Source organism: Salmo salar, chromosome 03 (genome assembly GCF_965601325.2).
Source record: "Salmo salar chromosome 03, fSalSal1, whole genome shotgun sequence".
NCBI lineage: Eukaryota > Metazoa > Chordata > Actinopteri > Salmoniformes > Salmonidae > Salmo > Salmo salar.
Genome location: NC_138293.1, coordinates 33,380,027 through 33,393,039, shown reverse-complemented (window position 1 = coordinate 33,393,039; position 13,013 = coordinate 33,380,027). Strand labels below are relative to the sequence as shown.

The following is a 13,013-nucleotide window of genomic DNA, read 5'->3' as shown; positions in this document are numbered from 1 at the left end:
AAAATGTGTTAAGTAAAAAATACAAATATTTAAAGAGCAGCAGTAAAATAACAGTAGCGAGGCTATACACAGGTGGTACCGGTACAGAGTCAATGTGCGGGGTCACAGGTTAACCGAGGTAATATGTACATGTAGGTATAGTTAAAGTGACCACGCATAGATAACCAGAGAGTAGCAGCAGCATAAAAGAGGGGGTGGGGGGGAAGGGGGGAGGGGTGGGACGACAATGCAAATAGTCTGGGTAGCCATTTGATTAGCTATTCAGGAGTCTTATGGCATGAGGGTAGAAGCTGCTATGAAGTCTTTTGGACCTAGACTTGGCGCTCCAGTACCGCTTGCCGTATATGGCCAATATACCACGAATAAGGGCTGTATACAGGCACTCCGCGTTTCGTTGTGTTAAGAACTGCCCTTAGCCGTGGTATATTGGCCGTTTACCACACCACCTCAGTCCTTATTGCTTAAATAACTGTTACAGTATAATCTTCATCTTCAACAGATATTTCCTAATAGATTGAGTAAAAATGTATCCAGTTTGCAACATGTTTTTCAGATAGTGATTTTAATGTCAGAAAAATCACAATGTCATACATACACTTGTCATTTTCACTAAAAGTTAAATGCAAGGGGTATTTTTTCTGAACCAAACAGCCTTTAAGGTCGGTTACAAGTCAAAAAGCTGCAGGACAGAAACATTAGCATTGTGTAAAATAGAAAATAGAAAACAAATCCTTCACACCCGGTGACACTACTTCTGGCCTACAGCCACATTTTAATCTTCATAATAATTCAATGTACCTACAAATTACAACTTGTGTATTTTTGTCTATTTCTTAGTTGGATCATGCCATCATACACACATCTCAATTTTTTATTTCAGTGACCTGCCATTCGAAAGATAAATTGTTTGACTTGGGTATCCACCTGGTGCTATGCTTCCCTTGGGAAGCCAACTTGATACATCTCTTGATCAGAAAGTGAATGGTAACACTAACGTCAATAGAAGAGGAATAACTATGTTCACCTGTGTTCTTAAAAACATCATTTCACTCGCAGTGGGGACATTCTAGAATGAGCTAACTAGAAGGAATGTCAAATTTTAGGAATATCCCACCTTGCTCTCAGTCTAAATTATTGGAATAGTGGAGGGAATATTTTATAAGAGAATAAGGTTTAAGACAATAGGGGTCAAAAGTAAACAATCCGTGAACAATTAATTGCTGTAGGTTTGTCCTTCTGGTGGTTGTGGAAGCTTCATGTTCTCCTTGGACATCATTAGACGCCTTAACTCTTGAAGAACAACTTTAATGCTATAAGAATTTTGCCATTTAGATAGAGTCGGTATGCTTCGTGTATCCACCTGATAGAGAGAGAGAGCGGCAAATCAGTGAACATCCTTTGAAGAGCACCTCATTTACCAGAACATATATACACTAATAATTCAACAACAGATTTAGGCCAATATCATTTGTACGAGCAAAAATTTGAATGTAATGTAACTTACCATCCCATTGGAATTATTTATCCCATTCATGCAAATTTTTGTTACAAATCTAACGATCGGTGGCGATTCAGGATATTTTGGACCACATTCCACTTTCAGACTGTATATCCTGTTCTCATAATTAGTCTGGAAAACAAAACAAAGAAACAAAAACATTGCTTGGTCAGGGTAAAGGTGATCAGTTATGTACATTACAATGCCTGTTTTGACTTACTGGTTATTTTTCAAGAATTTTCAAGAACACAATTCTGCCACAGTGTGGTCTTACACACATATATTACACTTCCACTTCCCTGGTGGAAACACGTTTAGAGGTGCTTATGTTACAGAGGTGATTCGGTAATCAAACCAGAGACAAAAGAGGAAGCAAGACATCCCACTCGCTATTTTGTTTGGTTCATATACAGTCAATAAAGTAAGCAGACCAGACCTAGCTGTTAATGCATTGGTGCCTATGGGAGTGCTACCCCCTTAAAAAGCAACTGCTCCTAAAAAACAACTTCTCATTTAGAAAATCAATCTCAGTCAGAAACATTTCTTCTACTGTAAAAATGTACTACAACATGTAAATAGGATACTTTTGGCCATGAAGTCAGTCTTGTCCAAACCAGAGTTTTGTGAGATTTGTGGTCATGACTGCATCACAAAATAAATAAATGTTGGGTTTGTTTCAATCCTGCCCACATGCCCACAGCTGGCAGCACGCAAGTAATCATCAATTTCGAGTGCAGCTGCACACAACCCAATCGTAATGCTCGTGGTAAATTTGAATTGACTTTGGATATCCCTATGGGGTAAGTTAGGGATCTTTGGTAAATTACACAATGTATATGGGACAATGTTTCAATTCCAAAAGCTCCAAATTTCAATTATTTAAAAACCTCAAACCAACTATAAAATTGTAGAAATATATATACATATATTCAAAGTATTATGAGAAAACTAAAAGATGTTCTACATTAAAATATTGTCCCATTTACATTGTGTAATTTATTGACGGTCCTTAAATAGCCAAACTAGTCAAACCAACTGCCACGGTCAGACACCAGCCGGCTGAAGCTAATTGGCGAAATAATTTGGATAACTCTTCTACCTGCAAACATACACAAGAGACACCCACATCAAACCACACCACGAAACCAACTCATGTTTGAATTCAGTCTTGGCCCCTAGCATTTCTTAATTAACCAAATCTAAAATTAGGGCAAAACAGGAAGTACAGAGCCTCCTGAGTGGAGCAGCAGTCTAAAGCACTGCATCGGAGTGTTGCGGCGTCACTACAGCCTGGGGTTCGATCTCAGGCTGTGTCACTACCGGCCGTGATCAGCCTGCAGGCATCCATCGTCGTCCGGGTTAGGGGAGGGTTTGCCCTGGGGGCTTTACTTGGCTCATCGCGCTCTAGCGACTCCTTGTGGCAGGCTAGGTACCTGCAGGCTGACTTCGATCTTCAGTTGAAGAGTGTTTCCTCCGACACATTGGTGCAGCTGGCTTCCGGGTTTAGTGAGCGGGTGAATCGCGGTTTGGCGGGTCATGTTTCAGAGGACGCATGACTCGACCTTCGCCTCTCCCGAGCCCTTTGGGGAGTTGCAGTGATGAGACAAGTTCGTAATCACGAAATTGGGGAGAAAAGGGGGTAAAAAGAAATTAGGAAAAAAAAGGCAGTTCAGTCACCCATTAAAGGTCAACTGCACTTCCTGATTTGGCCTCGTTTTTCATCAATGCTCATTAACAAATACCATGACAGAAGGCAAATGAGAGTTGTCTTGGGGGTGTGGTTTAATGTGGGCGTTTCTTGGTTGTGTCTTTTCCAATCAATCACAACAAACAAGGACAGTAGCTAGCCAGTTCGAGTTTAAACATTATTGAAAGAAAGCTACATCAAACATGTCGTCATGTTTGCTTGATTATGAGATAACTAGCTTGCTAACATTAGTTAGCAGGGATCAAACCTGTCCTCAGGTGCAACGTTAGCTATGCAAACCTTCCTCTCACATTACATGTAAGGGAGAGGCTATGTATTTAGGCTATGCCGCTATGATACTAGGCTATCAAATAATGACATAATGCTATTAGCTAACAAAATGTAGCTACATACTAACCATCAACACACCTGTCTGAGTTTTGACGGTTAACAGCCCAAGCAGAAGCTCGTCGGACTTAATCCATATCCTTGGCATTTGGCCAAGATTGTTGAACAACTTTATGGAAGTCCATTTTCCCTAGGGTAGGTATTTCCTGACCATGGGCAAGTACTAACCACTGTCTGGGGAAGACCTTCCAGTGGGCGAGTTTGTTTTGCGTGACTCGGTGCCCCGGGTGGGCGGGGCTTGCTCTAAGGAAAGGTCTCCGCCCACCTGGGGCACCGGACCGTGCAAAGCATACTTGCCCGTTCTTTTTCCAAATAATTTTTTTTTTTTTTAGGGGCAGTCATTCTTTAAGCAGAAAGGAACATTTTTTTCAAAAGGTAAACAGTCTGAGTGGACATCTTCATTTATCCACCATCTGATCAAACATTAAGTCCTGTGTAACCTTGCCTGAGACTTTTGTTACTTTAGCTCAGCTGACTTACACAGTAATGTGGCGCGTAGACAACTCTTACTTACTCCTGCTGCAGTCACACTTACTCGTGCCGGTCCGATGATCATGCCCGTCCACCGCGTTAGCATTATATCTTCATCGTCTTCAAGGCCCCAGCTGACTGTCCCATCTCCAACACCTTTCTGACCCTCTTCAAGCTCTTCCAACAAGCGAAAATTACGTGGAACTTTAACTCCTGAAATAAAAACAATACAAGATTAAAAACTAGAAGACTGGTTATGCTGGGGCGGGTTTGTCCATGCTACCCCCATGCTAACAACTGTTCAGGCCGCAACACTGCACAACAATACCATATAAAACGGCTGACTCAAGTTATCTGCAACTACTTCTTGAACTTAGTATTTGCTAGTGGCTGAAAACAGGCAACCAACTACCACTGTCATCATCCCTTGTGCTGTAAGTCACTGGAATGAACACTTCCTTCTAATGGGTAAATGCGATGTCAGTGTAGGTTACCATTTTAACTGTACACTGATGGCAAAGTATCAAATTCTGACCTGCCTCGATCTTCCCAATCTGACCCCATGAACATTCATCATTAAGTGATCATCCTAACACTATCCGTAGCCTATTGAACACTGGATAATTAGTGATGGAACAGGACTAACCTCATCCTACATGATTCCAGAGAGGGAATAATGAGATACATGTCTATGTGCAATTTTGAGTGGGGTATGTCAGTGTGGGTGTTGTGTTCTGGATCATTCTGCATGCCAGAGTGGAACCAGAGATATGGCACTCTGTGCTTGGCTATGAAAGTAATGGAATGCAGCTGTCATGATTCCTCAAAATCCACCACTGCACTATCAGACCTGGCAGGGGGCAATTTCCTTCACGCAAACAGCAAACTGTGAAAGCAGTGTTTCCCCTATATTCAATCTTTGCTGCCACTCCCCAAAAAATCTGATTCAAATTCTGCCGATTTTAAAGCTGCAATGTCACTTTTTGGGCGACCCGACCAAAATATGTCACTCATTGAAAGCAAATCCGCAAGAAGCGGTAGATCTGTTCCTTGTGCACTATTTCTATGCTTCCCGTGCATAAGTTTTGGTTTTGTGTCTTTTACTTTCGTTTTTGTAACTAGCTTCAAACAGCAGAAAATACATTATTACTGAAAATATATTTCACAGTGGTTTACATGGTACAATGATTGTCTACACTATACACTGCTTTTTTAATCAAACTTTTATTGAAATTAGACAAACTATTAGAATTTTAGCAACAAAGAATTGGCAGAGCGATTTCTGCATATTGCACCTTTAAACTTTTAAAGCCCCCACTCACTGGCCAGTTTATTAGGTACACTACCCCGATCACGAAAATGGATCGCTCCTACAGACAGTGAGTCACGTGGCCGTGGCTTGCTATGTAAAGCAGTTAGGACAGGCATTGAGGCATTCAGTTACTGATCGATTGAACTTTAGAATGGGCAAAATTAGTATCCTAAGCGACTTTGAGTGTGGTATGATCGTTCGGTACCAGGAGCACCTGATCCAGTATCTCAGAAACAAACGCCCCCCTGGGCTTCACGCACGACAGTGTCTACGGTTTACCGAGAACGGTGCAAAAAACATCCTGTCAGCGGCAATCCTGTGGCGAAAATAGCTCGTTGATGAGAGAGGTCGAAGGAAAATGGCAAAAATTGTGCAAGCGAACAGGCGGGCTACAAACAGACAAATAACGGCGCAGTTCAACAGTGGTGTGCATAACGGCATCACGAAACGCACAACTCGTAAATCCTTGTCACGGATAGGCTATTGCAGCAGACAACCACACATGGTTTCACTCCTATCAGCTAAAACAAGAAGAAGCGTCTCCAGTGGGCACACAATCACCAACACTGGACAACTGAAGAGTGGAAACACATGGCCTGACGAATCCCGGTTCCTGTTGCGTCATGCTGATGACATAGTCAGGATTTGGTGTAAGCAGCATGAGTCCACGGCCACATCCTGCCTGGTGTCAACGGTATAGGCTGCTGGCGGTGGTGTAATGGTATGGGGAATGTTTTCCTGGCACACGTTAGGTCCCTTCATTCAAATTGGAAAGGGGGATACCTAGTCAGTTGCACAACTGAATGCTTTCAACTGAAACGTGTCTTCCGCATTTAACCCAACCCCCTCTGAATCAGAGAGGTGCGTGGGGGCTGCATTAATCGACATCCACGTCATCGGCGCCCGGGGAAGTGGGTTAACTGCCTTGCTCAGGGGCAGAAGGACAGATTTTTACATTGTCATCTCAGGTTGAGTAACGTTTCCATGCCCTGAAGAATTCAGGCTGTTCTGGAGGTAAAGGGGGGGGGGGGTCCAATCTTTGTAATTGAACCATCAAATTACACCTGTGAATGGCTGATCTCACCAGCCCATAAAAACGGTAATCTACTCCTATGAAAGAGCCTCGCACCTCATCAAAAATGTGAGTTTTTGAAATGAAATGCATGCAAAATGCTCATAAGATGTCTGAGTAAACTTTCTAAGTATATTCACTTGAAATGTTAATGTGACATAAGAGACATTAGGCAAACCACATATTTTATAATGTATTGTCTAAAATGCAAGATAATTTGGGGTCTCCTAATCACTGCTTATACTGAACAAAAATATAAACGCGACATGCAACAGTATCAAAAATGTTACGGAGTTGCAATTCATATAAGGAAATCAGTCAATTGAAATAATTGAATCAGGCCCTAATCTATGGATTTCACAAGACTGGCAAGTCAGTTAAGAACAAATTCTTATTTACAATGACGGCCTACCCTGGCTAAACCCGGACGATGCTGGGCCAATTGTGCGCCGCCCTATGGGACTCCCAATCACGGCCGGATGTGATACAGCCTTGATGTAACCGTATGATACAGCCTGGATGTAACAATGAGTACGGTTTGTCTATGACAAACAGAAAATGGTGTTTGTTTAAAATCTATTAATTATTTTAGATTACTGGCTATAAATCGATCTACGAATGTGCTACAGCGACGAAACCATCTCTTGCTGCGTTACGATGTGTTATTGTTTGTGACGTAGGGTTCAGACAGGAGTTGATGGACAGTCGGAAGAGGGAATAAAATGTTAAACACTATTACTGCACACAGAGAGTCCTTGCAACGTATTATGTGACTCGTTAAGCACATTTTTACTTCTGAACTTATATTTAGGCTTGTCATAACAAAAGGATACTTTTTAATTAATTTAAACATTTCCAAAAACACTCCACTTTTACATTATGGGATATTGTGTGTACGCCAGTGACAAAACTAAATTAATACATTTTTAATTCAGGCTGTAACACAACAAAATGTGGAAAAAGTCAAGAGGTGTGAATACTTTCTGAAGGCACTGATTGTTACACAAGATAATGTGATTTGAACTAAACAGTTTTGGTATCCATTACTGGGAGTTTCAGGTTAGGTACAGTTTGGTGTAGCACAGAGAATATTCGACCAACCTTAACTTGGCGATACTATCTTTGTACTCTTTTCGGCCAAACATACTGTATGTTCTGTGTCCAGATGCTGGTGGTGCGTTTGAATTCAGAAAATGCTCAGTTTTTTTAAATAAATACTTTTTCTGGTCCATGAAGTAATCAAACAATGAATATGGTTATCAAACAATGAATATGGTTTCATGCACACAATAATGCGATTATTGTGGACAGTTACAGTTGAAGTCAGAAGTTTACATACACTTAGGTTGGAGTCATTAATTAAAACTCGTTTTTCAACCACTCCACAAATTTCTTGTTAAGTCGGTTAGGACATCTACTTTGTGCATGACACAAGTAATTTTTCCAACAATTGTTTACGGACTGATTATTTCACTGTATCACAATTCCAGTGGGTCAGAAGTTCACATACACTAAGTTGACTGTGCCTTTAAACAGCTTGGAAAATTCCAGAAAAGAATGTCATGGCTATAGAAGCTTCTGATAGGCAAATTGATATCATTTGAGTCAATCGGAGGTGTACCTGTGGATGCATTTCAAGGCCTACCTTCAAACTCCGTGCCTCTTTGTTTGACATCATGGGAAAATCAAAAGAAATCAGCCAAGACCTCAGAAAAGAATTGTAGACCCCCACAAGTCTGGTTCATCCTAGGGAGCAATTTCCAAACACCTGAAGGTACCACGTTCATCTGTACAAACAATAGTACGCAAGTATAAACACCATGGGACCACGCAGCCGTCATACTGCTCAGGAAGGAGATGCGTTCTGTCTCCTAGAGATGAACGTACTTTGGTGCAAAAAGTGCAAATCAATCCCAGAACAACAGCAAAGGACCTTGTGAAGATGCTGGAGGAAACAGGTACAAAAGTATCTATATCCACAGTAAAACGAGTCCTATATCCTAGATCATACTTTTTGGAGAAATGTCCTCTGGTCTGATGAAACAAAAATAGAACTGTTTGGCCATAATAACCATCGTTATGTTTGCTGCAGGAGGGACTGATGCACTTCACAACATAGATGGCAGCGAGAGGCAGGAAAATTTGGTGGAAATATTGAAGCAACATCTCAAGACATCAGTCAGGAAGTTAAAGGTTGGTCGCAAATGGGTCTTCCAAATGGAAAATGACTCCAAGCATACTTCCACATTTGTGGCTAAATGGCTTAAGGACAACAAAGTCAAGGTATTGGAGTGGCCTTCACAAATCCCTGACCTCAATCCTATAGAAAATTTGTGGGCAGAACTGAAAAAGTGTGTGCGAGCAAGGCCTACAAACCTGACTCAGTTATACCAGCTCTGTAAGTAGGAATGGGCCAAAATTCACCCAACTTATTGTGGGAAGCTTGGAAGGCTACCCGAAACGTTTGACCCAAGTTTAACAATTTAAAGGCAATGCTACCAAATACAAATTGAGTATGTAAACTTCTAATCCACTGGGAATGTGATGAAAGAAATAAAAGCTGAAATAAATCACTCTACCATTATTCTGACATTTCACATTCTTAAAATAAAGTGGTGATCCTAACTGACCTAAGACAGGGATTTTTTTCTAGTATTAAATGTCAGGAATTGTGAAAAACTGAGTTTAAATGTAATTGGCTAAGGTGTATGTAAACTTCCGACTTCAACTGTAGATTAATATAATATACTGCTCAAAAAAATAAAGGGAACACTTAAACAACACATCCTAGATCTGAATGAAAGAAATAATCTTATTAAATACTTTTTTCTTTACATAGTTGAATGTGCTGACAACAAAATCACACAAAAATAATCAATGGAAATCCAATTTATCAACCCATGGAGGTCTGGATTTGGAGTCACACTCAAAATTAAAGTGGAAAACCACACTACAGGCTGATCCAACCTTGATGTAATGTCCTTAAAACAAGTCAAAATGAGGCTCAGTAGTGTGTGTGGCCTCCACGTGCCTGTATGACCTCCCTACAACGCCTGGGCATGCTCCTGATGAGGTGGCAGATGGTCTCCTGAGGGATCTCCTCCCAGACCTGGACTAAAGCATCCGCCAACTCTTGGACAGTCTGTGGTGCAACGTGGCGTTGGTGGATGGAGCGAGACATGATGTCCCAGATGTGCTCAATTGGATTCAGGTCTGGGGAACGGGCGGGCCAGTCCATAGCATCAATGCCTTCCTCTTGCAGGAACTGCTGACACACTCCAGCCACATGAGGTCTAGCATTGTCTTGCATTAGGAGGAACCCAGGGCCAACCGCACCAGCATATGGTCTCACAAGGGGTCTGAGGATCTCATCTCGGTACCTAATGGCAGTCAGGCTACCTTTGGCGAGCACATGGAGGGCTGTGCGGCCCCCCAAAGAAATGCCACCCCACACCATGACTGACCCACCGCCAAACCGGTCATGCTGGAGGATATTGCAGGCAGCAGAACGTTCTCCACGGCGTCTCCAGACTCTGTCACATCTGTCACGTGCTCAGTGTGAACCTGCTTCATCTGTGAAGAGCACAGGGCGCCAGTGGCGAATTTGCCAATCTTGGTGTTCTCTGGCAAATGCCAAACGTCCTGCACGGTGTTGGGCTGTAAGCACAACCCCCACCTGTGGACGTCGGGCCCTCATACCACCCTCATGGCGTCTGTTTCTGACCGTTTGAGCAGACACATGCACATTTGTGGCCTGCTGGAGGTCATTTTGCATGGCTCTGGCAGTGCTCCTCCTTGCACAAAGGCGGAGGTAGCGTCCTGCTGCTGGGTTGTTCCCCTCCTACGGCCTCCTCCATGTCTCCTGGTGTACTGGCCTGTCTCCTGGTAGCGCCTCCATGCTCTGGACACTACGCTGACAGACACAGCAAACCTTCTTGCCACAGCTCGCATTGATGTGCCATCCTGGATGAGCTGCACTACCTGAGCCACTTGTGTGGGTTGTAGACTCCGTCTCATGCTACCACTAGAGTGAAAGCACCACCAGGATTCAAAAGTGACCAAAACATCATCCAGGAAGCATAAGAACTGAAAAGTGGTCTGTGGTCACCACCTGCCGAACCACTCCTTTACTGGGGGTGTCTTGCTAATTGCCTATAATTTCCACTTGTTGTCTATTCCATTTGCACAACAGCATGTGAAATGTATTGTCAATCAGTGTTGCTTCCTAAGTGGACAGTTTGATTTCACAGAAGTGTGATTGACTTGGAGTTACATTGTGTTGTTTAAGTGTTCCCTTTATTTTTTTGAGCAGTGTAGTTTGATTAAAATGTTTACTTGCTTTACAAGAAGAACAAATGTTCCTAATAATCCTGTTTACATGGACATCTGAAATCAGGCTACCTGATGGCACTCTGATAAATGCAGAAAATGGCCAATCAAAATAAACTTTCAACCAGAGTGACTGTTATTTGTGGGAAGCATATTTGATTGTGAGTTTGAACATAAAGCTAGGGCTAGGGCCATTCCCCCCAGAAATGTCCGGGAACTTGCAGGTGCCTTGGTGGAAGACTGGGGTAACATCTCACAGCAAGAACTGGCAAATTTGGTGCAGTCCATGAAGAGATGCACTGCAGTACTTAATGCAGCTGGTGGCCACACCAGATACTTTTGTTCAAGGACATATTATTCCATTTCTGTTAGTCACGTCTGTGGAACTTGTTCAGTTTATGTCTCAGTTGCCGCATCTTATGTTCATACAAATATTTACAAGTTAAGTTTCCTGAAAATAAAGTTGACTCGATACCGATACCCCTTGCATATAACCTCATTATTTTATTGTGTTACTATTTTACCATTTGTTTATTTAGCATATTTTTCGTGCTTTTAAAAAAAAACTGCATTGTTGGTTAAGGGCTTGTACATTTAAAAAAGTAACGGTAATGTGAATGTTGTATTTGGTGTATGTGAATTTGTATCAATTTTGTATTAGACCCATCTGTCTCAATCAATGAGAGAAGATTTGAAATTGACAAGATGTAGTACACACTGTTGGATAACTTCCTGAATAAAAATATATTTATTTTAATAACGGAACATTTTCTACATAGAAACGCACCACATGCAACTGGACACGGCCATTTTAGAAGATGCATGTTTGGCAGCTCGAGAACGAAGATAATGTTGCCAAGTTAAGGTTGGTCTAGAATTGTCGGTGCTACACCAAACCGTTGGTGGAATGCTCAATTCCGTTCTCTTATATTGAGGCGGAGTTGAGTTTTTGTAACCGGTCGTGCGATTTGATAGCAACAACATTGAGTCACCATCAGTCAATAACGTTACTTGTAAAAATGTCAATTCTGAAAACTGCCTACAATATGATTATAGCCGCGGGAAGTAGGGGTGCTGCAGCAACCCCTGAAAAATCAGAATAATAAAAATAGCATATCTAAACAAAAGTAATGCAGTGGGCCTTTAGTCCTGTATTAACGGACCAATATACCATCGCTAAACCTGTTTGTCCAGTACAACCGCGGTCTTTCTGAGGAGTGCTTTAATACATACTAAATTAAAACTTTCATTGAATACAACCACTGACTTTTTCCTCATTTGTGTTGCTCAACTCTGCGCGAATGTGCCAATTGATTCTCAACGTACATAGTCAAGGCCGCTATGTCTACAGTTGAGCAAAAAAGTCAATGGTTATATTCGATGTTATTAAAGGTATGAATTTCAGCACACCGCAGGACCACGGTTGTACAGGACAAACATAGGTACAGGTAAGCGTTTTCAGAATGTATATTTTTACAAGTATCGACTGAATTGAAAGTTCCTCAGCTAACCAGTACAGTTCGGTAAACTGTAACTCCAGTAATAATGGATATCAAAAATATTTTGTTCAATCACATCTGTATCATTCTGTAACTAGTGACGCGCGCACATGTGGAGTAACATTAGCTAGCAAATTATGAAAACCAGTATTCTTAAAGAGGGCAAATTCTGTTTGCTTTTACCTAGCAAGCTAATTGTAACATCTATGATCAAAGTTAGCAAGCGAACATAGTTAGCTATATATACTAACGTTATTAGACGCTAAGTTACTTGGTGGCAGGCTAGGTTCCTATCAAATCATTATGCTAGTTTGTGACCAACTTCATATAATGAAAATACACATTGTCAGATAAATCTGGTGGCTGTTAGCAAAACAGTTTGTTACTAACAAATTAGTTAACCTTCGCCAATAATAGCCGATAGCTAGCTTGCTGCAAGCATTTCAGACCCCCAGCATATCTTTCAGATTGTGCTCAAGTAAATACATACTATGACTCACACGTACAAATAACATTTAGAATCTTTACATATTTCCCAGTGTAGCAGACAAACCTGAGGAGGCCGCCATCTTCTTCAGCCAAATCCAGAAGCACACAATGTGACATCACGATTATTTGACCGCAGTCTATGAAATAGGGGTGTGTTGGGCCTCAGGCACGTATGCAGAAACCGCTCCCACCCGCTGGTTCTTTCCAAGGATTCGACTATATACTACTAATTAGGGGTTTTAGTTGGG

General features: G+C 41.7%; 1 protein-coding gene across 2 annotated transcripts; it reads right to left on the bottom strand.

Moving 5' to 3' along the window:
• Nucleotides 1-543: 543 nt before the first annotated feature.
• On the bottom strand, nucleotides 544-12,970 carry LOC106599804 (ubiquitin-conjugating enzyme E2 variant 2). 2 transcript variants are annotated; one of them, XM_014191134.3, is made up of 4 exons: nucleotides 12,830-12,970; nucleotides 4,108-4,277; nucleotides 1,505-1,630; nucleotides 544-1,360 (listed from the first exon to the last, which is right to left on the bottom strand). In XM_014191134.3, exons 1-4 carry the CDS (start codon nucleotides 12,843-12,845, stop codon nucleotides 1,214-1,216), a joined length of 459 nt encoding a protein of 152 aa, XP_014046609.1. In that variant the 5' UTR covers nucleotides 12,846-12,970; the 3' UTR covers nucleotides 544-1,213. The 2 variants fall into 2 exon arrangements, with proteins under 2 accessions (XP_014046609.1, XP_014046610.1); XM_014191135.3 differs by having other exon boundaries at nucleotides 4,129-4,277.
• Between the last annotated feature and the right edge of the window lie 43 nt (nucleotides 12,971-13,013).

What these genes read in the sequence shown, in the direction of transcription:
- LOC106599804 (XM_014191134.3), bottom strand. An exon ending in TAAGTGTGACTGCAGCAGGA is followed by an intron (nt 1,631 to 4,107) that starts GTAAGTAAGAGT and finishes TTTGTTTTCCAG; the next exon opens with ACTAATTATGAGAACAGGAT. An exon ending in TAAATAATTCCAATGGGATG is followed by an intron (nt 1,361 to 1,504) that starts GTAAGTTACATT and finishes TCTCTCTATCAG; the next exon opens with GTGGATACACGAAGCATACC.